The sequence below is a fragment of the Streptopelia decaocto genome (assembly GCF_964273445.1).
Source record: "Streptopelia decaocto genome assembly, chromosome: 6".
NCBI lineage: Eukaryota > Metazoa > Chordata > Aves > Columbiformes > Columbidae > Streptopelia > Streptopelia decaocto.
The window spans coordinates 8,343,648-8,368,330 of record NC_138660.1 but is presented as its reverse complement, the minus strand read 5'-3'; the positions used below and the strand labels follow the sequence as shown (position 1 = coordinate 8,368,330).

At 42.4% G+C, this 24,683-nt stretch overlaps 1 protein-coding gene across 2 annotated transcripts in view; it reads left to right on the top strand.

Moving 5' to 3' along the window:
* The first annotated feature begins 2,264 nt into the window (after positions 1-2,264).
* ABCC5 (ATP binding cassette subfamily C member 5) overlaps positions 2,265-24,683 on the top strand; it is a 44,702-nt gene continuing 22,283 nt past the window's right edge. The window contains exons 1-9 of one of the 2 annotated variants that reach the window (XM_082055168.1): positions 2,265-2,347; positions 3,717-3,891; positions 15,660-15,817; positions 16,948-17,103; positions 17,867-18,014; positions 20,085-20,159; positions 22,501-22,734; positions 22,847-23,020; positions 24,332-24,479. In XM_082055168.1, coding sequence (XP_081911294.1) covers positions 3,763-3,891; positions 15,660-15,817; positions 16,948-17,103; positions 17,867-18,014; positions 20,085-20,159; positions 22,501-22,734; positions 22,847-23,020; positions 24,332-24,479 — 1,222 coding nt within the window. In that variant the 5' untranslated portion in view covers positions 2,265-2,347; positions 3,717-3,762. The remainder of the gene's footprint in view (positions 2,348-3,716; positions 3,892-15,659; positions 15,818-16,947; positions 17,104-17,866; positions 18,015-20,084; positions 20,160-22,500; positions 22,735-22,846; positions 23,021-24,331; positions 24,480-24,683) is intronic. The other variant, XM_082055169.1, reaches the window with a different exon arrangement.

Below are 24,683 nucleotides of genomic sequence, written 5' to 3'. Positions count from 1 at the left end.
TTCTTCCCACCATCAGACTAAGAGAGTATGTGCACTCGCAGGACCACAGGTTTGAAAACACAGCTGATGTTGCCGCTGGCCCATCACCCAGAGCTGGCATGAGCAGAGTCTGCGCATCATTATTTACCAGCACAGTTTTCTACTGGCACTCACACCCTCCCTTTTACTCTCAGATCTGCTCCAGCACTGGAGAAACCAAGGACAGAACAAGTGTAGGCAGAGCCTTGGCTTCTTGGCTTAAACAACACCCTCTGCTCATCTTTCCTAACACATTTTGCAACCACTTTGGCATAACTGAGGTTCATGTTCTTCTTTCCCTCTAGGCACACAATACAGAGCTTTTGGGCTTCAACATCTCATCAGCTCAAAAACTGCCAGCCACCTCTGAAAAGCAGCTCTGGCTGCTGCCACAGCCCAGGGGCCAAAGACACGCTCATGCTCAGAACAATTTCAGGTCAACACCCTAAAATACAAGTAATTCACCTTGAAGCTTTAACACAGTTTGATTCTTGCCATCATTCACACCTTGTCCTTTCTGTTTATGCTGTTTAACTACATTGCTCAGTAACTGCACATGTATGATGCAGACAAAGGTCTCTTTAGTGACTGTTCAAAGACTTACTCTAAATTGTCTCCTGCCTTAAAATCCACCTTTTGCTGGGAGTTGGCACTTATAAAGCATGAAGTGTACCTTGCAGCTTCCTTCCCAATAAAATCTCAGCCAAATCAATCTGGAATTGCATGATTGTGAGTCCTGGGGAACAGATTGCAGGAAAATGCAGTGGCCATGTGTGCTTTCAGCTGCCACACCTTGGAAAGGGCCTTGCTTCTGTGTGTCTGTCTGTCAGTTCTGTCCCAAAGTGTTAGAGCACTTGCAATGGAGCTGGTTCTCATTTTTGCCAGAAATTGAGTTGAAGCTCTGCAGGATTTGTAATCGTATGTGTCACAGAGCTCTGAGGGGATCCTCTTGTACCTTAAGGGTGTCCTTGAATCGTCGCTTGCGTGGTGACACCTGTTACCTGTATTGTTGGCTTGTGGGCTTGGAAGGAATATTCTGGGGTGAGTTTTACTTCCAGATTCCATCTCCCATTTTTACTTATTTCAGCTTTTCTATCAAATTCATTCTCACAAACATTCCTAACAGGAGATCAAGGACTGCGGTGCAAACAGGCACTTGTTATATAAACCACTTAAATGAGACATTGGTCAAATTTGGCTGCTGGAAAGAAGATGTTAGATGAGGACAAGGTATTTAAACACAGCAGGGGAGGAGCTGCGCTTCAGATATTTACAGACCCGAGAGGAAATACAGCTCCTCCTCCAATGCCTTCCCTGAGGCAGGGGCTGGATACCCTGCCACACTGTGCTGGGGGAGTGGGGCCATTGCTGCCCCTCAGCCACCGCCACACGGGGATGCAGGGCCCCGCTCCATCAGCTCACAGCCCGTTTAGCTGGTCTGAATCCCCGCAGCAGTGGCTTCCCCTGCCTCCCGCGGGTGCTGCTCCAAGCCCGGCTCGCTGCAGAGCTGCAGCGGTGTGGCTGACGGGTGCGCACAGAAGCCGGCGCTCCCCCAGCTGTGCTCCAGGTTAAGCCCTAGATAAGAACACGGTCGCACTTTCCCCGGCAGAAAGGCTGTATGTAAATAACCGGCAAGTGAGGGCTGGTGCAAACCACCAACCGGCAGAGCAGGCGGGTGCAACCGCGGCTGAAGCTGGAGACGCCGCTGCTCCTGCTCCGGCCGCCGCCGCCCCCGCTCTGCCTCCGCAAGCCAGGCAGCGCCCTGCGGCAGCGCCTGCGGCGGGACAGGGCGGGGAACCGAGAGCACCCGCGTCCTCCCCGCAACTCGGCTGCAGGTCCCTCGGCTCTGCGTGCGGCTGCCCGAGCAGAGCGGGTGCTCCGGCCCATCCCACATTCGCTGCGCGGGGTGCACGGTACCGCACTACGTTGCGTTTGCATTGCATTGCGCTGCATGACGCTGCGTTGCACTGCGCTGCTGCCGTAACCTGCGGCTCGCGCCGGCCGGTGGCGAACGTTCCAGACCCCCCACGCTGCGGCATGAGCGGCGGGAAGGGACCGGGCGGGGCACGGCTGGGAGGGGTGGCCAGACGGCTGTGGCCCCCGCGCGGGGCCTTCTGGGAAACGTAGTTCTCAGCTTCCAGAAGTGTGCGGCCGGCACGACGGCCTGGACTACATTTCCCGTGGGGCGCCGCGCGGGAGCGGCCACCGCAGTCCCCGCCCTCCTCTCCGCGCAGGCGCACTGGGCACGCCGGAACCGCTATAAGGGATGTTGTTTGGCGTCCCAGCTGCTGAGTGGGGAAGCTGCAGCGGGGGCAGTCGCCAGGCGGAGGTGAGCGGGGCCGTCTGGTCCGCCCGTTACCGGGGGCCGGTGCTGAGGTGGGGGCGGGAGGCCACCCAGTGCGTGGGTGAGGGGGCCGCCGCGCGGCTGAGGAGGCGGCTTCGCCGCCCCCTTTTCCTGTGAGGAGGCCGGTCGGGCAGCCGTGTTCCCCCCTCCCGCTCCATCAGTGAAGAGCGCTGCGCTGTGCCCCCCTCCCGCCGAGAGCTCGGGCCATCGCTGTCACACAGAATCACAGAGTGTCAGGGGACCTCAAAAGATCATCTAGTCCAATCCCCCTGCTGGAGCAGGCGGGGGATCTGTCGCTGAGCAGGCAGGGCCTCTCTTGTTTACGCTGGTGCGGCGGGGGAGGGAACCGGGGACACCACCCCCGAGCTGCCGGGGGCTGACCCACTCCCCTGTGGCGGGAGGGGTGCGGAGTCAGGGCTGCTGCAGCCCCCGGACCCGCCGCCCTGCGGCATCCTCGCCTGGAGCTGACACGGGGCCCCGGGGGGGCGGGAGCAGCGCCGAGATGTGCCGGGCGGGGGGCGGCGTTGGAGGCGGCCGGTGCCAGCGGGCGGGGAAGGAGCGGTTTGTGCAGCCCGGTGCACCGAGCCGAACCTGCGGATGCAGATTCTGGCTGATGCAACTTAACGAGGCTTCTTCCGTCGTGCTGGTTTAAGGCAATGGACAGAATGTAATAAAGCAGAGTTATAAAACAAAGTCTTACAGTGGGAGGTGATTTTTCTCCTTGGGACTCTGATTCTACTTCTGACCTTCTAGGGCAGTTTTGTAGGTTAAGGGAAACCCTGCAGCGCTGAAAATGTGATTCTGTCCTGTGTATGTTCGTACTTAATGATAGCCCAAGCTTATGGAGTAAGTGAATAAGGCTATAGAGAAGGAATATATATTTCTTTATTGGTGTGGAATGATTAATTTTATTATGTGGTATCTCTAGAGGGATCAGTTTTGCAAAACTTTGTACTGGTAAGTTATTGCATATGTGCAACTAACAAAACAGTTAAAGGATTTGATCTTCCAAGTAGAGTTGCTCAAGGTTTCAACTAAGTACTGTAGGTATTACTTTAATCTGTGAGGTTGCATAATGGTATTTCAGAGTTCTAAAGGAGGAAGTGTAACAGCACTCTAGTGCATTGAGAATCGCTGTACTATTTGGTTACCTCAGGGTATGTTTAAACTAGTTCAGGAGAAGTTAGTCTTGCGTGTGTTTCCAAAGTCATGTTAATACAGTTTGTAATAAACCCCTTATATGCTTGCTTTTTGATTCTTTTTGCTTAAGAAAAGAACTCCAAAAATAGATGACTAAAAGTAACTGGTGTGTTGGGCATTGCATATAATTAAGTGGAATTTAATTATTTTTCAGATACTTGAGGTGAAAATACACGTGTAAACCCTGGCGTTTACAGAAGATGAAAGACATCGACATAGGAAAAGAGTACATTATACCCAGTCCTGGGTATAGAAGTGTGAGGGAGAGAGCCAACTCAGTGCAGCATGAAGAGCAGGAAGGGTCAAAATTTCAGCATGCTAAATATAAGGTCAGTGTTTATATTTTTCATTGTTTGTTTTGCAGTCTATGCTTATTAAATTACATGCAGCAGCCGCCTTCTTGCTGTGCCAGCTCTATATAGATTCACTGCATTGAAGGTCAATAACGAATATTCCCTGTTGTGTGAAAAAGGTCATTCCAAGGGGTACTGTAGCTAGCTTGGTAACATGTATGAACACTTATTAAGACTTTTTAAACTTTTAAATGCCTTTTTAGTAACATTTAAACAAAATACACTTTTTTCAAATGTTCAGATCTTGATGTGAATTCAGAAAATGTTTTAAGCTTTTGTATTTGAGAATCATTACAACAAAGTAAAAACAGTGAAGAACTCGGCACAAATTACGAACTGTTCAGTGTTGGCAGCTGAAAAAACTCTTAATCATGCTGTGTCTTTATCAAGGATTAACTTTCTAAAGCAGATGTCTAGCTTGTTATGGTAGCAAGACTTTTACTTTTTCCCTCAGAAGTAATCTGTCTTGAATACTGTTTCTTCTGTTGTCTATGTACCTGACATGGCGAGGTTCTGTTGTAATTAATTCTAGTTTAATTTGAGAGCTGGGTCTTGAAATAATCTCTGGCTTAGACCTTGGATGTCGTCGTTCTGAGCTTCTAATTTTTAGAGCTTGTTCCCAATGAAAAGAGTGGATATACCAAGTGCTATGGGGGCGGGGGGGGGAAGCGCTCAGATAAATGGAAATACCCACACTGGTGAAAGGTGTGGTCTGAAAGTAATAGCCTGTGCTAGTTGATAAAGGTTAAAATATTAGCTGCTCTGAATGCTAGTACCGAAATATTTTCTTGCACGTCTTGTTCATAGCATTTCCTAAAATACTAATGCAGAACTTTCTGAAGTGAGACAAAGTTAATACTGCTTATGTCTGATTTTTTACAATGACAAGGGTCTTGCAAGTTTTTGCTGGGCATTCCATGTCGATTGCCTGTGACAGACCTGGTGTGAGAGGGTTGGAAATGGGGGTTGTCACTGTAATTGTATGGAAGACTTGCGAAGATTTTTAAAAGGCTTGAGTTTTGCTGCATTATACTACACACTGGAATGCTATGTACTTCAGATAAGCCTTACCTTGTTTCACTGGGGCTTAAAGGATTTTGCCAGCTGTTTATGTCAGGTAACAATGCTGCACTGCTGTTTTTTGAGACAGGAGTGTTCTGCTCTGCAGCAGGCTGAGTGCAGTTGGTACCTGCAGCTCCGTGTCCCTACAGGCTCTATGACTCAGCAGAGCGTTGCTGACGGTGTTCGGAGGAAGGTGGAGTGTCTGATTGCATTAGAGCAGGCTCTGATGCAGAACTAAGAGCTCTCTGGAGTCACAGTGCAGCTTCTTGCCATCCACTGCACATCATCCAGTAGCAAATCTGCTCTGTCACATTAGTGGTGACAACAGGGATGCCATTGGCGGACAGCTTTGTTTCCTGACCACTGGCAGTGGAGTTAGCAGTAATCATAGCATGTTGTCTCTGCCCGTTGTTCTGCATCATCTAATCATGTTCATGCCTGTTTTTAATGTTTTAGGACAAAATACTTATTTCTAAACCTTTTAAATGAATTAAACCAGCATATGGGTTGTTTTTGAAAGCTGGAAGGAAGTTAAATCCTGCACATTTGTACAGCGTGGCATCGAAGTCTATAACTTTGAGGCAACTTCAGATCAGCTTAACTATTGCTGTAGTCTTGTTTACCCTTCTCACCCTACCTTACCCTTCTACCCCTATTACTTGATTTGCCTATGCCGTATGACTACAGGGTAGTAGGTGTAGATAACTGAGTGCAAATCAAGGATTTTTTAAAACTTGCGTTTACTGATGCAAGGAAGTGGCTCACCCTAGTTCTTACGTAGAACTTTATCTGTTTTGGTTTCTTTGAGTGGAAGAATCAACTCAACTCATCTTGCCAATGGAATCAGCTAGTTCTGACATGTTACCCATTTTACTTGATAGTTATCTTGTTCAGTATGCCAGGGTTCAGTTATTTCTAGCTCAAACACTAGTACCCTTTTTGTTTGCTAGCCTTATAGATTATATATATACAATCCATAAACACAAACAGCTCAGAATTTGTTGCTGCGTATTGGTGAGATTAAATCCTACTTACTTGCAAAATATTGAGGTTAAGTGAAAAGAGCTGTATTTATAACACTTTATCTAAGTTACATGTTCATGTTTGTATACCAGTTTTCTTCCTTTCTAGTTGCAACAAGCTCTGGTTTCAGCAGCATTCTTGGCTTTATCACTTGTTGGGATGTTATGGGATGTTGGGATGTTAAGGCTGAACTGTAACTGTTTGGTCAAGCATTTCTTATCTGCCTCTAACAAAAGAGGTAGAAGCTGTAGCTCAGCAGTTTAAAAAATGGTATTTCACAGGCAGAAAAGGTACTGTGTCCTTTGCCATTTATGAGAGCTGGGACTGGGTCAGATGCCCAAGTTGGTGTATAGAGAAAATGTTGGCACAGCTGGTGATGGAACACAATGGAGGGCTGATGTGGTGAAGAAGAGTAGGACCACAGTACTTCAGGTAAGCTGTAGTGGAACTCTGTCATTTGGACAGAGTCCAGTGTGCCAGTAATAGAGTTTTTGGGACTCAAATTTCTTGCAGAAGACCTTTTTTAGGATTTGAACTATCTTGACCAGCAAATGACAAAGCTGTAAGCATCATCTGTGTTGCAAGTAACAAGCTGCAAGCAGATTAAGGCTGTTACTTCACCAATAACTTCAGATCTTTGTGGAATGCAGGTTTGAGACTGTTTTGCAGCAGAATTACACTGCATGAGGTAGACTTCTTGCTAATATGTTGCATAGGTACCTCATAAAGCATAGTGTGAGGCAGAACTGGGTAGTTCCCGCTGAAGAGGGTACAGGAATGTGCTGCCTCTGGTTAATGGCCAGTGGCAGTGGCTGCTTCTGGCAGGGCTACAGGTACATTTGACTGATCAATAACATGACTCATTGGTTTTCCTGTTGTCTGTATTGCTGCGTTTTTATACATCCTTCTTAACCTGAAGTGGACTAGACTAGCTGATTGCCTGACCAAGATCTTTACAGGTGAAAGACTGATCTTACTACTGAGCCAAGATCCCAGAGCCTTTTTGTATATCTCTCTTCCTTGCCTTGCATAGAGGTTGTATTTGACTTTGCTCTTTCTGTCCTGAAACTTCCACACTGGTGTTCAGGTTTCCTGCTGAAAGGATGCTGTAATGGGTGTTCATCACAATAATGAAAAAGAACTTGCAATTCTTTCCTTAGAAAATTAAACACTGTTTGGTCACAACCTGAAAGGTCACTTGTTTGAAAGACAGGAGCTTTTCAAATAGTCTTCCTGGAATCATAATTGAAATCGTGCTGTAATATAAGTAGGTCTAATCCAGAATTTCCTGGTGCTTAATGGAAATGTTGCTATAGAAATTTGCACCTCTTAAATAGGCACTCTGGGACTGAAATTCAAGAAACAATTTTTATTCAACTTGTGAATGCACATATTTAAGAATAAGCTCCTGCACTGTGTTCTTATAACAATTGATTTTAAAGTTTTTGTTGGAGACCTTAATATAGCTTACAAAATAGGGAGTTAACTACCTATTCGTGATGCATAATACCATACTAATTGGATTGGGGGCTCATGGCTGTTTTGAATGAAGATGACTTGTAGGTGCACTTGCTGCCTAGCACTATAGTTGGTAGTCTTCATCTGTAAGAAGCTGTTACATTACTAGTAAATAAAATTAAGTGATGTTTTAAAATATGGATTTATATTTACAGCTTTAGAAATTTTTGTTCTTGGAATGGCTGTGTGCTTCAAGTTGTATCTGAAGTAATTGTATTTAGTTTTTCTCATGAAAGCAGTGTGTCCTGAGGAGGACAGATCCCATTGTGTCCATGAAATATACTGTAAAATGACAGATGAGGAAGAGAAAGAACTTGTTCTAGAAGTGTTTTTGGAATAGGCTCTTCTCAAATGCAGATTTCATGTTCATTTGATGAAACAGCAGGTGAGTGAGCATTTTGCTCCCCTACCCCATTATGTTTGCAACAACAGAAGAGGTGGAAGCAGCTTCTTCTCATGATACACAAAGCTTGTAAGAATTCAATTCTTGAAATTTGAGTCTGTAAGTTAACAATGCTAGGGCACTGCTTTACAATTTATACTCCAAGCTGTACTTGGTTCTAACTGGAATGTAGTATTCAGGATTAGGCTCTTGCTGCTGAAGCATAATAGCTTGCCACAGATGGTGTAGATTCAGCCGCAAGTGCACATTGCTGTATTTGAAGAAATGGGGCAGTGTGGTACTGGAGAGATTGCTTCAAACATGCAGGGAAAAATGTGTTGCGAACTTTAGCTATGAGGAGCTCTACTAATACTTCTGTCCTTACCTTGATCTCTTATTTTTCAGGTGTGTCTCTGACAGCTTTTGCCAAAGATGACAGAGAATGTGATCAGAACTGGGAGTTGATAGAAATCCTTCAAGCACTGATAGCTTTGAAGTGATTTATCACTGTCTGACTGTTCAACAGTCAGATAACTCTGCCTGTCAACCTCTCTGGAGCATCTCAAGTATCTGAACCAGCAGTGCTGAACAACATGTTCAAAAATAAGAATGTGAATGTAGCCTGGGTACTAGTGTCTTGGCATTGCATGCTCAGAGCAGCCCTTCTATACAGCTTGACTGTAGGATTTTAGTTGTAGCTGAAGCTGCTGGATGTGTCTGCATTTTTCCAGAAGATGTCATTTTCATAATCAAGTAAACACAGGAGTTTAAGGAATCGCAGCCTGAGTAGGCTCTTAAGAGGCTGTAGGTGTTGTGAGTCAGTCTCCACCCAGAAAGGTATTGCTGTATGGCTGGAGCAGATTACAGTGAGAAACTGCAGTAGTTTGATCTGGTGCCAATGCTCACTGCATAAGGTAAAACTGCAGTTGACTACTTTGTCAAGATAACTGCCGAAGTGCTAGATTCATTTCAGTTGCCCCCCAGCTGAGCATCTTGTTGGTGTTTGGCTGTGCTAGGAGAAATGTGCAAGAGTAGAGCAAATCTGGATATATATTCATGTTCTGAAACTTGTAACTGCTGCCATCATACTCTTTGTGGCTGTACTTAGCATATATACAAGTAAAGTCTTGGAGACCTTGTTTTCTCAGATTATAGCTGCATAGAAGGTGAGGGATGACTCAGTTTAGGTTGTGCTGTCATAAAACATGTAAAATTGACACAGAGATGGGTATATAACAGTAAATCTGATTATAATTAAAACCTAGAATTAGAGTTTCAGCTCTTGCAGTGTAGTGCATTGATATACTCTGCTGCAGTCTGACTGCCAGGAGATACTTCCCAGAACTGTTATGAAATTGCAAATTTATGCTATTAAACTTCATTGTTTATAATGTCGCTTGACTCTTCTACAAAGTAGGAAAGAAAACAGCATTTGTCTGCTGATATTTGGAAACGTTATACAAAAGGCTGTGCTAGGTGAGGCATGCTCCTTTATGAATCCTGCTTCTGTGTGTTCTTCCCCTGCCTGTGAACAAACTGCTGCAGTGTAAGCCACTGGTGATACATTCTAAAATGAACCAATTCCTACCAACAGGGTCAGGTCTGTTACACTATCTCTGACACCAGCTCTGAGGGCTAAAAGTGTAACATTGTAGTTGAATAGCTGCAGCAGTGGGGAATTCAGGCAGATTGAGGACTAAACCCGTTCTGCAGATGGTGCCCTGAATGTTTATGCAGGACCTTACTCTCCTGATTGGTGAAGTTTTAACTGAACACTGGTGTATACCATCACAAGAACAAAACATGACAGTCTACAACTCTAATACAACCTGTGTGGTGTCTATGGTGGATAGAAACATCTTGTGATAATAAATCTCTAAAATTGTGGGGATAGGGAATTTCTGTTTCAGAACAATGGTTTTCCTCTGCAGTTCATTATTCTAGAACAAGTGGCTGTAGGCTGGGCCTCTTAGACAAAGAGAAGCCACTGCAGGGGACTTTGAGGGGGGGGAAAAAGCAGCCACCATAATGTGTCATGCTGAGAGGACGGAGATGACAGGAAGGAGAGGGTAACTGGAACCAACATCCTAGATAAAAAGAGAGAGAGAAGTTAGGAGCACAGGCCCCAGTGCTGAAGGAGGCTAAGGTGAACAGTGTGTGAAACTGAAGCATAGCATCCCTCAAACCCAGTTTCAGTGACCTAACTACTGTGACAGGGCCTAGAATATCTATCAATGTACCCTTGTTAAAAGCTGTAGAGAATTTTCCTGTTGTAAACTTGATGATACTCAATGTTTCTAAGCAGTGCACAGGAGGGAAAGGAAGATGGAAACTTTTGCCTGCCTTAGCATTTCTACTTTGGTTTACTGTTATGCAATCTACAAGCATTTTAAGGGTTAAGTAGACAGTGCAGCTCTATCAGGAGCATGTAAAATGCTCTCAAGTTTACTCTCAAGCTGTTGTTCTGGTGGTTCTTTCAAAAGCTTGTCTGAAGAATCTTTGTGTGATCAGCAGAGCTGAAACTCTGGGATAAGTTTGAATAATGAGCTCAAGAAGGCGAATCTAGGCAAGTGAAATGCCTACCTACTGAAGACATGTTTCTCTAAATGTCAACTATTTCTAATTTTTCAAGTCAAATGAAAGTGGAACTTAAATCTGTCTCATCAGTATTTCTTTTATCTTGGGAAACTTCGTATACAATTAGACTGTGTGGAAGCAAAGAAGTGTTGCTTTCTGAAGATGCATTAATACCATGATATCATAATACTATGATACCATTAATACCCAAAATCCTGAATGTATTATCTTGGTTATAATCATGTTCTGTCAAATTGTTCTACTATTGAACTTCTGCTACTAAAATACTTGCTGGCTTGACAAAAGATCCTTGACGTGCTTGTTGGTGAATGTTTTAAGATTATTCTCTAACCACTTTGAAGAAGTGATATCTCTACCTGTCATCCATATATATATATATATATATATATATACACACACATACATTAACAACTGAGATGTCAGATGGTCATGTATCAAAAGTTCACCTGAAAGCTGGAGGAGAGTTAACTGTATCTGAAGAGACTTACACTTAGTAATAGGAGGAACAAGCCAAAATCCTTCACTGGGCAGAGATGTTCTCTAGAGGAATATGGTGATCTGGCTATTCAAGGCTTCAATTTAAAGTCAGCTGTCATCTTTAGTGCACTAACCCTCCTTTGTCTAAGTCTTAGCCACATGATAAAACTTCAGATCAGACCACTTGCCAGTATTGTCTTTGGCTACTGTTGGTTGATGTTCCTTTGTCCAAAGCAGATTTGTAAATCAGCGTGCTCGTGACCAAAAGTGTGTAAGGAACAGATGAACCATCAGTGAAGGAAAGTTTGCAGTCTCTCTTTCATTGTAGTGTTCCACATTAGTGCTGGAGGCATTTTGCCCTAAGACTCTCTCAAACTCAGTATACAGTTGCAAGAATTGCTGGAAGGATTTAGTGGATCTGTCTAAACTACTGGAGAACTTGACATGAAATGAGTCAAAACTCGCATGCAGGGAATTTTGATACCTTGAGGCAGAGATGGTTGGTTTTAAATGTTCATATCCTAGTTCTAAGGAACAGTCAGTTGTGGTCTGAACTGAAAACTGTGAGGGGGCTGTTCCACAAACAAAATCTTTATTTCAATCCTTTTGAGGACTAAGGTTAGAGTATTTCAAAGTCTACGTGTTTGGAACCCTGAGGTGTTCACTTTGAGTTTACTAGTTTGTTTTCCACTTGAGTGGGGTGCCCCTTGCTTTTGGAAACATGTGTTGGTACAGAAGGGTGGGCTGAATCAAAGGCTGTTGTATTAGGCTTGGTAAATGCTGTGATGTCAGGGTTTCTGCTGTTGTTCACTGCTGGTTCCCCTCCACAGAATTTTGCTTTTGAAGACTCCCTGGATACTCCTGGTGTTGTACTAAGTTGACCTATGTAGCTTCTGTTGTGTTATAGCTTAGGCATGGCCTGAGTAAAGGATATTACTGGAAGAACACCTCCAGCATACAGCAGGCTGGCGGCATGTGGTTCAGGATAGCGCTGCCTACCTGAGCACGTCAGGAGCCAAATCTTCAGCCTGTGCTGTGCTAGTTTGATCTGCTTAGTGAGGAGTTAGTTTCCCAGCTTTGTGATAAGAACACATGTAGTGTGCTAATTCTATAGGGCAATTTATAGTTAAGGCTGATCATTATTTCCAGTTCCACAGGGATCTCCTGTGGATCAGTGTACAACCTCAGCTCTGAATGAATCCTGTATCCTTTGATTACAAGATCATGAATACTAGATTTAATTCAAAACAGTAGACAAGGATTCATGTATACCAGAAGACTAAGCAGGTGCACAGCTGTATTCAGATGCATACAAAGCAGCTACTGTTGCAAAATGAACACTACATGTCAAACTCTGCGTTTCTTGGATTGCAGGAATAAGTGGATTTGCTAGGGAAGAGTTTAGAACATCTCACCTCAATGCTAATGCTTACCAGAATTCAAGGGCAAGGTCAACTAAGCAATGTTCCTGAAGAAACTAATATATCTGTCCTCAGCAAGGACTCCAGGTGCATCAAGTAAAATTGCTCTCTATATATACATTACCATAAAATATTCAGGCTCATCACAAAAATGCATAGCCTGACCTTGTTTAGCTACAGATCCCTGATATCTGTGCCAAGTGCTACTGGGAGACTTCTGCACTAGTCTGAGGATGCATAAACTCAGGCTAGCTTTGAAACCCTGACTCAAATGCTACTGATTTCTGCTAATCCCAGCCCGGAAGAGCAATTGCTGAAGTCATATGTAACAGCGTGTTAGAATGATTGGACTTCGAGCTGTTGAATCTCTGAACTCTTGTGGAAGTCAGAGCACACCTCTGAACAGGCAGTTCTCTTTTCACTTAAGGGAAATACGGCACAGCTGCACCTAGTCCTGTGTTTGGATATATAGCTGGTGCTGTAAAGAGCTGTTCTTCTCTGGGAAGGCAGCAGAGACATGAGCTTTCACTTATTCCACTTATCAGGAGGTGGAAGCAAACGGAGGCCCTAGTTTCTTGACTTGGTTCATTGCAGCAATCCTGGAAGCTGTAATCATAATTTCTAGGTATCTAAAGCTGTCTGGTGGTCTCCTCTTGGTGCTGCGTGAATTCAGGTCTGCTGATAGTACTTTGCAGTCAATGCATGCAGGTGTTTAAAGGATCAGGGTGTCCTTCCTCATACCTGTTGTCTGCAATCTAGCCCTGTGCTCTTTGCTCCTACTTCAGGGAGGCAGCTGGTATGGATGGATGGATGACACACCAAAACAGTTCTAATTATAGCTAAAATTCATTATAATACCCTGCCCAGAATAGTCTAGGAGTCAAATGCTGCAGATCCCCCTAGTAATACTTTTGTAGATCATATGCTGCATCAAATACAGTGAAAGGAGAAAAGGAAGATTTCCTTAGTGGAATATAAAGTTCACAGAGTGCTTGCTGCTTCACCAAGCAATGACAGATTTGACGATGTTTGGACCCGTAAATCTAATACCTCATTTTTAGATGCTCCTGTGTTTGGTGACTTCCAGAAGTCTGGACAACAGTGTCTTAGGGGTTGCTTATGCTACCTGTGAAAGCAGTGTATAAAACCTTAATTACTTTTAAATGGGGTTATGCTTGGAGAGACTGTAATTTTGGGGAGAAAACATGTAAGTAAAACTTCAGAGTATATTTTCCTAGAGTCTTGTTTTATTTTGGTTTAGCTATCCTTAAGCTAACTGGGATAGTTGTTCCTATCTTCCCCAGCCCATACAAACTAATAACTAAGCTTGTTTTGAAACACCAGTCCTTTAATGAAGTCTCAAATATTTTAAAACTACTCTTCAGCCTGGAGTTCTAATATGGAGAATGCTTTAAGCACTAAGTAGGACCAATGATCATGTAATTCTACTTCTCCCCATATACCCCTGCTCCTGAGATCTACTGTGCTGTTAGTTTCCCATTTGCCTCTCCTTACTGGGAACCTGAAAGGAGTGAGGAGTCCTGCTGAGCTCTGCCTTCCGTGTGCAAAGGGTGGGAGGGCCTGTTCTGCAGCATTGCTGACTCAGACTTCTTTACTGCTTAAATAAAACAATTTTAACTTTCTGTAATAACAAATCAACCACAGTAGCTTTTCAGTCTGTATCAGCTCCAGGGATTAAGAACAAAATCCTTCATATGTCTGCTCAGGTTTCCTGTCAGGCAACAGTAGGACCAGGAGAGATGCAGCTTCTTTCCTGCAGTTTTATGAGTGCTGGAAGATGTTCTGCCTTGTGGAAGAGGAGAGAGTAGTTGTTTGGTGGGTGGGGTTTAGTTTGTATGTTGACTGCATACACATCAAACTGTTTGTCTGCAAGATGAGTAAGGGATGGAAATTGTTTTGCTTGGACTCCAGGCCTGTCTAATTTTACTATTATCCTCTGATGTTACAGTTATCAAACAAATAAATTGCTACCTCCTCTGTTAAATGTGAGATTGCCTCTGTGAAAGGCTGGGATCTCACTGTGTGTGGTGGTGTTTTGTTGTTTTTTGGTCCTCCTTTCTTTCATATACAACACAGCTGCCTCCTTTATTTTCACCTGCTCCCCATCTTCAGAGATAAATGCCCATGCTGGCTGCTTAGCATTTTTCTTCTGTTTCACATATTTGAGTTTGCCTGCCTTTCTGCATAATGTTCCTGATGCCCTTTTTGCTTCCTACAGAACTTCTGTCTTGCTTACCTCTGACATCCTCTATATTTGACAGCTAATAAAGGTAAATGTGGTGTCTCTGAGACAGCCAGGAAGATTTTTTTACCTTGGAACTGAGTTTTTTTTTTTCTGCAAAGTAGCTCCATTAAAAAAATAAGTAACATGGCACTGCAATAAATGGTCTATTAAGTTAGGAAAACCAATAGTGAGACCTGTGTGGGTACAGGTGGCAGGCTCGTCCCCTCAGGTAGCTTTGCCGCATCCAACTTCTGATCAAAAGTTTTGTTTGAACTCTGCATCATTTTGACTACTCCATATCATTGCTGTTTCCATTCTCCTCTTAATTAGCATTTAGGCCTGCCTTTCACTGGGGCTGTGGGAAAACTTTCTGAAGATAGGGCTTGCCCTCTAAATGGTTGGTAATAAAATTGTTGAGCAATTGAGCAGTGTGGCTGGGAGCAGAGAAAAACTGTTATCTTTGTTACCTTTAGTTTAGTGATGAAGAGAAAAAGCAGGAAACATGGTAAAAGTACAATTCTGCTTAATGGATATTTGGTTTGTGATCTAATCCAAGGTACTTATGAAGAAGGGAGTTTAGTAGTATTCTGAAAATAATTTTATTTTTTTGTGTATAAGAATATCTAAATTATACTAAGAGGGTATAAATTCATCAAGAATGTATGTCTTCATTTCACTGCGTAAGCCAGTCGTTTTCTTGAACTGATGTCATAGGTACTTAATTTTGTAATTTCCTTCTATTGTATTTCTTGTGGCAGGATGCAAGATTATTCCCATCTGTCCATTTATTCTTTGAATGCACAGGCACAATACTGGTATCAATTTATATTTTACAAATGCAACAATCTGATGCAGATCTAGGATGTGTGCTGAAGCCTGTTCTCTAAGACATTTAAATTATGGTGGTTGCTGTTGGTCAATAATTTTCAAAAGAAAGAGGTGCAAAGTTGCTGGGGTCAGGACTTGTAGATTTTAAAGCTAGTTTTGAAGTCTGGCTCTATCTTTCTTGGGAAAGCAGATTGAATGCCAGGATGCCTTGGAAGCAGCTGCTCGGGCGGAGGGGCTGCCACTGGACACCTCTGTGCATTCCCAGCTGAGGATGCTGAACGAGGAGCATCACAAGGGCAAATACCACCATGGCCTGAATGCGCTGAAACCCATACGGACTACTTCCAAGTAAGTATATAGGCTATAAAAGAATGGATAAAGTATTTGCTTTTCAAACCAGTTGCAAAGCAAATGTTATGATTTAACCCCAGCTGGCAAAGGGCAGCCACTCGCTGCCCTCCTCCCCTGTGGGATGGGAGGGAGAATGAAAAAAAAAAAGAGTAAAACTCCTGGGTTGAGATAAAGACAGTTTAATAGGACAACAAAGGAAAAGAAAACAACAACAATAGTAATAATAATGGTAAAATCACAGAATGAAAGAATGGTTGGGCTTGGGAGGGACCTCTGGAGATCATCTAGTCTGACCCACCTGCTGAAGCAGGTTCACCCAGAGCAGATCACACAGGAAAGTGTCCAGATGGGTTTTGAATGTCTCCAGAGAAGGAGACTCCACAACCTCTCTGGGCAGCCTATTCCAGGGCTCTGGCACCTCAAAGGAAAGTTGTTTCTCCTCATATTCAGATGGAACCTCCTGTGCTTCAGTCTGTGCCTGTTGCCCCTCATCCTGTTGCTGGGCACCACTGAAAGAAGTCTGGTCCATCCTCTTGACACCTGCCCTTGAGATTTTTGTAAACATTGATGAAATCTTCACTCAGCTTCTCTAGGCTGAACAGAAGAGAGAAAATGAGTGATGGACAATGTAGTTGCAGGGATCAATGTTCAATGTGTCCCAGAGCAGCAGTTCCCCTCACCAGCTTCCCCCAAAAGATGTACTGAGCATGATGTTATATGGTATGGAATGTCCCTTTGGCCAATTCGGGTCAGCTGTCCTGTCTCTGTCTCTCCCAGCTTCTTGTGTACCTGGCACAGTGTGGGAAGCTGAAAAGTCCTGGACTACTTAATGAAAACTAAAACATCAGTATGTTGTCAACATTATTCTGATACTAAATCCAAATCACAACACTATACCAGCTACTAGGAAGCAAATTAACTCTATCCCAGACAAAACCAGAACAGCAGGGCTGCAGCTGTAGGTCTGCTGACTGATACTGAGAACATTTGAATTTGTTTAGCAAGTATGACTGTCATGGGCCATGTGGTACTGAGTACTTTGAATGAGAGCAGGCTTTGTTTTTCTCAGGGATTTACAATTCTGTTTCCTTTTTCATTTGTTTGTGACTTTTTTGTTTTTCTTTTAGACACCAGCACCCTATTGATAATGCTGGGCTCTTCTCCTGCATGACCTTCTCCTGGCTCACTCCTTTGGCCCACAGAGCGTACAAGAAAGGGGAGTTGTTTATGGATGATGTGTGGTCTTTATCAAGGCATGAGTCTTCAGATGTCAATTGCAGAAGGTAGACCTATCTTGTTCCTTATTATCTTCTTGTTTGTATTTTTTTTTTTGTATATTAATTGACAGGCAATTATATAGTATTGCCCTAGAATAACAGCACCAATATTTTATTCTGCCTGTCTCAGAATTGCAGAATTTAGTTTTATAGTTTTATCCTTCATATAGTAATTCGTCCTGCTACACGGTTTCTGTACGCTCACCAATTTCGGTGAACTTAGAGGATTCTATCTCCAGGAGTGTTTTGCAATTGTTTTTCTGATTTTATATGCATTTGTCTTTAAACTGTTTGTGTTAAATCAAAGTTAATTCTCAAGGCTACACTGAAAAGAATCTTGCGCTAAAATAATGAAAAGTAATACTGACAGTAGCAAGGGGATTTGAATATTGGTCATATCTTGAAATCAAGCTTATGTTTTATGGCTAATGAGAATTTTTCTCAGGTTTTGACTCTGCAACTCTTCTGTCAGATCAGCAAGGCAAGACGGACAAGTCAGTATGTTGAGATTGACAGAGACTGCAGACAAAGCAAAAGGCATTATGTTTTTCATCCCTCCTTTCTAGAATTAGCACAACATAGGTATTTCCAGATGCAGATATTTCTCTTTACCTCATAGAATGTACCACATATTTATTTCTCTTGATATCTAGTAATTTTTGTTGCTCTAAGCTAGGAAGTGCTTGGGATTTTCACAAAGAAGTGCCTATGAGATTGTACATTCTCTCGTGGTGAAAAATTTATAACCTGAGGCTTCTCTTTTGGTCAGGCTGGAGAGACTATGGCAGGAAGAACTGAAAGAAGTTGGGCCTGATGATGCTTCCCTCCGGAGGGTTGTGTGGATTTTCTGCCGCACCAGGCTCATCATTTCCATAGTGTGTCTGATGATCACGCAGCTCGCGGGTTTTAGTGGACCAGTAAGTAATATCCATCCTTTTTTTAACGACCCGAGGGGGCTCCATCTCATGGCCAACTGTAAAAATCTTAAGGTTTCATTACAGAATCACTTAAATGTTTTGACTAGCTAGATATTTTGGGGCAAAATTCCAGAGTGATACAATAATCGAAGATAGGTTTCCTACAGCTGATGGATCAGTTGCTGAATACCGAGGCCAAGGTCTTGGAGGAGGGTGGGGGAGTTTGGGTATCTTGGAGGAAATGCACGCTTGGTTTTTCTCTCTGGTTCTGAGTATAGTTTAAAGTTCCTCCTTAACTATTATGTGGTCTTTCTGCATAACGTTCTGATGTGCAGGTCTTACAATGGTTTTCTTTTTCTTTTTGAAATTCTGTAAATTTACCTTGGAATAAAATTCAGTCTGCTAAAACACTAATCTTAGATTATTGGCATTAATAGCACAGTCTTCAAGAAGTGGAACGAAACGATTTTATTAAACTAATGTGAGCAGGTCTCAAGAAGTCTGTGGGTATAGTCTTTATTGATCCTACAGGGAGTGGTCAGACAGGTTTCATGTAGAAGTGTTAGAGCATGTTATTGGCTCTAGGAACTGCTGCTGTTTGTTGCTATGGGTTGTAATGAAGATAACAACATATGGGACTTGACATTCACACCATTTTTGTCACCTGTTTGTTGCACATGCTGTGCAGATTTACAGTTGAAATTTTGACTAAATTTATTCTCTACACATTTCCCTTGAGGAGTAGGAGCAGTATTACTGCTAGTAGTACACGTTTCAGTGTGCTGGTAAGCTGAAGGTTCATTTCTTGGGTAAGTACACATGGGTGCACTGTTAGGTGAAATGTCTTTTTAAAATGTTTTCCTGCTTTTAAATCTGTTATCAAAATGATGTTCTGCTTTTTAAGCCTGTTTAAAGTTTGCCTTGTTTTGTGTAATATGAATAACGATAAATGTTTCTGTGGTACTGTTTTCTTGGTAAGAATTTATAGTAGCTTGTATTATAAAACATACAAACATCCTTTGGTAATTAACAATAAATAATGACTAAGGTTTTAACAGCACTAGCTTTCCCCAAGAAGAGCTTCTGTCATTGTTTCACTACAGGGCTTTAGTAGCTGCTTTTATCTTTAGCAAAGAACTTGCACCAAGGTTGCCCCTAATTTCTGTGGTGTAGTTTCCTCAGTTGGTCTCAGCTGAACTGCTGAATGAGAGTGAGTGGGAGGGGAAGAAGAAAAACAAACCAACTTGATGAGGCCAGGGGCTACTGCTGCAATTGATGCTTGATTTGGGTGATTTAAAATTATCTATCGACATTTGCACATTTATAGGCAACCTTATTCATTTTTCTGAATAAGGGATGATTCCCTGTTGGTTCCATCATTTGGCATGTAAAATACATCTCTACCATCCCTCCTCCCTGTTTTTAAAACTGGCATGCCCCATAGATATGCATATGCTGTCTCCTCAGAAGTATCAGTGCTTTCTCGTATTGTTACTCCCTTTCAGTCACCTGAGGGTGAAAAGGGATAGCAGGAAAAGCACTTGACCTCAGGTATTGGTGAAAATTATGAAAAAGCAGTTAAACACTACAAGGGTCTTCCTTTGATAAATTCTGTGTCTGGCACAGTATCCAAACTCGTAACCTGGTGAGACTGCTGCATGTGTCGGACTGCCTTGTAATAACCATTAGAATGTACAAGTATAGATGAGATACTATTTATCAGCAGTGAATATTTGCTGCCATTTGATCAGCTACCAAAACTTTCACGTTCAGGTTGAGGAACAAAGAAGTTTTTGATTACTAAACACAATCAGTTTAACTCCAGGTCTGAACAATGTACCTGTTTGTAACTGTTCAGAGCTACTCCTCCTGCTTGGGAGATGGGGAAATTTGCTATGTTAGTGGAGTACAGCTTGACAGTTTGGTCAGTTATTGGAGGGGGGAGTGGTAAGCTCTTGGAGGTAAGTTTCCCAGTTGGCTCCAGTTGCAGCCTGTCCCGTGCTGTCGCACGCTGGCTGCAGCAGGGACGCCAGCGCTGCAGTGGGACCAGTGACAGAAGCTGTTCTTTAGAATTTTCAGGATGTGGCTGTTTTCTGCGTCAGAATGAGACAGTCCTGCTGGGCAGAGCCAACGCCAAGAGCAAAGGTAAGGTAATGTTTATTCCATGGGAATGCATAAGACAGCCAAGCAGCTAGTACCAACTACTATGGTAATAGTCACAGGAGTTCCTTTTTCCCCATTAGCTTGAGTTTGTTTTTGCACCGTAACTTTCTTGTTTTGTAAATAACTTTATGCTGGATTCCTTTTGTTAAGCTAGTTTGAATTAAAATAGTATGTGTTCGGATGTAAATGTTACTTGTGTGTGACTTTTTTTCCCCTCCCTTTTCAAAATTCTTTAATCTGCTGTTTCCTCTTTTCTTTCTCCTGGAGAAAAAAAAAAAAAAATGGGGTTATTATATAAGCTGGTCTCTATTTCATCACGGGAGATGCTGAATCTATAAAATAGTGCTGAAAATTGCACTAAAAAGTTTTGGGAGGAATGAGACCCCAGGAAACATCTGCTATCTTTATACATCCCCTGTTGGAGACTTTCAGCAATGCTGTGGTGTGCGAGGAAATGCTTGCAGTCTGCGACCATGCTGAGTTACAGCTTGTGAGGAAAAAGGGGAATTTTCACCCCGGTTGCTCAGTGACTCGGTTGCATATGTTGGATTGAATACTGGAAAAAGAAGTCAGTAATCTTCTTAGTAACTGCAAACCAACTGTATGCAGTTATGATCCAAACTGTTGATGTAAAACTCAATGGAAGTAAGGAGAAAGTTGGAATGCAATAGGTCTGTGAGTATGAGCTCCTCACATTTGTTCAGGGATCCGTATGTAAATTTTCTCAGTGGCCATTCTAGAACCTGATGGACTTCTGGCTTTAATTCGCACCTGTGAAAAAGAGCAAAATTATTTACAGCATGTTTCCTTGGTTCTGATGTGCAGAATTATTTTCCTCAAAACAGATGAATTTGATCTCCATTTTTTTCTGTTATTTGGTGCTGTGCTATCGCTATTAATGCCTTTGCTGAAGTAGTGGGGTTTTGGTTTTTCCTCTCTTCAGACTATACAGAACTCTTATTTGCAAAACCTGGTTTGGCCAAGAGGACTTCAAAGGACTGATGTGAAAGGCTTCTCAAATATTTTCTTTGCTCTCAGATTTTTTTTTTTGTTGTTGCTTTTTCCTGTGGGCAAAGGTAATTCTCTGCTCTGTACTAGCATATTGAAAGCACCAATATCTTAAAGCATCATTTGTTGAAAAGCTCGCTATGAAATCTTTTGTTGTCTGTGCAGCCTCACTGTAGGATACTTTTTAAACCAGATTTCAGAATCTGTGCAGCCTCAGAAGCCTCATCTGCTGGCACCTGCAAGTTTGACTTCTTGTGGACTTCATGAACAAATACCGTTCTGTTTTTGTATCTTTATGATTTTGTGTGCAGTTTCAAATCTAGTTTATGTTAGAGGCCAAGACTGACTGTTCGATATTAGCCCTTTATAATTATCCTGTATTTGCAGATTGTATGTTTAAACAATGATCTACCTGTTGTACAGTGTTTTTTATATGTTACCGTTTAAAATGGCACTTTATTTCAAATAAAAGTCTGTTGTTTCGCAGTCAATAATATTTAATATTGCTGGTGATTGTGAGTTGTATGATGTTACACTGTGCCGTTGGACCACAAAGTGCTGGAGGTGGGAGCTGGTGATTCTGGGGGCTGTCTTATTTCTGCAGGTGGTGTTTGAAATGTGATTCCTGAGGTAAAGTGTTGATGTTTTTTTGGGGGAGAGGGTATGGGGAGGGATCAAATGGTTAATTTCTTGTCTTTTTTTTTTTTTTTTCCTCCCTCATCCCCAATGATTTGTGATATTGCGTACCTTGTGCTTTCTGCTTGTTTTTTTCTTTACTATTAAACTGCTGATGTTTATTTCCAGGAATGTTTTGCAAATGTCCTTCTCACTCTTCCCCTCTACAACTGTAGGTACACTGTTCCTTTTTATCAAATAAGCACGTTTGAAGCAAACCAAAGATAAAATAAAAAAGGTCTTAATGTCACATAAAGGAATGTTTCTTAATGTGCGCAGATGTATAAGTAGTGACTATATTTTAAAACTCTTCTATATGATAATGCATTGCTTTCAGCTAACTGACAGATTTATGTTAAGTTAGAAGACACGGAGGATTAGAAGCGTGCTGCGAGGAATATGGCTCCAAATTAAACTCTCTTTACCTACTAAATTTGACTCAGTGCTTGGCTCTCAGCAGGGCTTTGTGTTACAGTACTCCTTATATTGACACCTTTTACTTCTAGAAAGAAGATGCTTTCTATTTCAAACGGCTCTTTTAAAAGCAAAGTAGCCTACTTATTTCTAACTTAACATAAAGTTGTTGCGTGGTCTTCTGGAATGGTGGGGTGTTCATGCAAGCTTGCATTTCTTCCTGTAGGCGTTCGTTGTGAAACATCTTTTGGAGTATACCCAACAGAGTGAGTCCAACCTGCAGTACAGCTTGTTTTTAGTTTTTGGCATCTTTATGACGGAAGTAGTGCGATCTTGGTCCCTTGCGCTGACCTGGGCTTTGAATTACCGCACGGGGGTTAGACTGCGTGGAGCTATCTTGACAATGGCCTTTAAGAAAATTCTTAAACTGAAGAACATCAAGGAGAAGTCTCTTGGAGAGGTAAGCTGCAGCATCATTTTAGAAATCGCAGTGTGAAAAGGGAACTGCAATCTATTCTTTCAAGAGTGAGCTGTGCCTTATATCTAAATAATCTGTTATGTGTATTTTTCAGCTCATAAATGTGTGTTCCAATGATGGTCAAAGGATGTTTGAAGCTGCAGCAGTTGGCAGTTTGTTGGCTGGGGGCCCTATTGTGGCCATTTTAGGAATGGTTTATAATGTGATTATTCTGGGTCCAACAGGCTTCTTAGGCTCTGCTGTCTTCATCCTTTTCTACCCAGCAATGGTGAGTTGGAAAGAGTTAAGACTTACTTCATTTTGTTAGGTCAGACATACATAGTTCTGAATAGGTGCTGAAATGTGCCAAGTTTAGCCCATTTATGGCAGTGCATGTTATCAAAGGTGTTTCTAAAGACAGTGTATGAAGCAGAAATTTGGAATGGGAATCTCAAAACGATGAAATTAGCAAGTGGAAATGGGAAAGCTGATAGATTTGACTGAGATAAATGTGCATAGCTAAATTAAACTGGAAAATGTTCAAGTGCTTGTGGTTGAGGTTGGAAAGACACAAGATCTCTAGTTTATGTACGGGTGTTGCATGAGCATGTTGGTCTTGACTTCAACAAAAGATGTTGAGAAGTACCACATCTGGGAGAGGGTGTTCTTGATTAGTTACTCCTGTCTCTACTTCTGCGTAGATGTGAAATAGACTAATTCAAGCCAAAAATCTTCTTGCCTCTAAAATGTCCTGTAAGGCTGCTGAAGATTTGTCACTGTGTTCATAATATACATTAAAAAAAAAATGGAGGCTGAATACTGTGAGGTCCACTTTGGTGCAATTTATCTGGCCAACAGTAAGGATTAAAATAATGTGAATTATACTTTAATAAAATAATAGGGGATGAAGAGAGGAGTTTGATCACCTTTTCCAGTTCTTCTCAGCAATCCTTCTCTATTGACGGGGACATCAAAGGAGATCGTGGGAGTATAAAGGAGGGAAAAGAGCTGAAAACTTCCTAAAGTAGTGTGTTGGTTTTGAATTTCAGACCAGGAATGGGATGAATGTAAGAGCAGCAGATACTTAGAAACACATGAAAAATTATGTATTTTTAGATTGGTTTAGTAAAAGTTTTAAAGCTCTTTGCCACCTTCGTAGCACTGGCATATGGTAGGAATTAATCTGGCTGTGCAAAGGCCAGCTTGCTCTTTTGCCTTATGGCACCAGGTTAAAAGTTCAGCTAATGTGGGTTCTTGTGTTCATTTGCCATGAGGGTCAACTTGGTGTGTCTTCAGGTTAATGTGTTTGAAGTCTTTGTGCTTGACAGATCTGGTACTATTCATTGTTGGTAGAAGCCCAAACTTATTTTCACAAATTTTACTTTTGTTGAAACTTGCTATCATGAGCTAGTGCTCAGTGCAGACGGGGTGGGAGGAAGTGAACAGTGTTTCCAGTTTTCCTTTTATGTTAGAAGAGCCACCTTGCCCCATCCCTGGATCCCTTTTCCAGATTCAAAATTGGCTTCCTCTGCTAGTGAGGAGTGGAAAGTTCTTATTCTGAGTTGCCACTCATGTTGCACGGTGTTGCCTTTTGTTTCAGATGTTTGTATCGCGCCTCACAGCTTATTTCAGAAGAAAATGCGTATCCACAACAGATGAGCGTGTGCAGAAGATGAACGAAGTTCTTAATTACATTAAGTTCATTAAAATGTATGCCTGGGTCAAACCATTTTCTCAGAATGTTCAAAGTGAGTTCACACGATCTGTAAATGTTTCCTTTTGTGCAGATGCCCCATTGCTTAGTACCCTGGTGCATCCTCCTAGCTGAGTACCACAGATGTTGATGTGCGTGCCGTGTAATAACAATTTCATCCTTTGGGCTTCCCGTTTGTTATGCATTATGGGTTGGACAAACAGACCTGCTTCTAAAATTTCACATTCTAGCATAATGA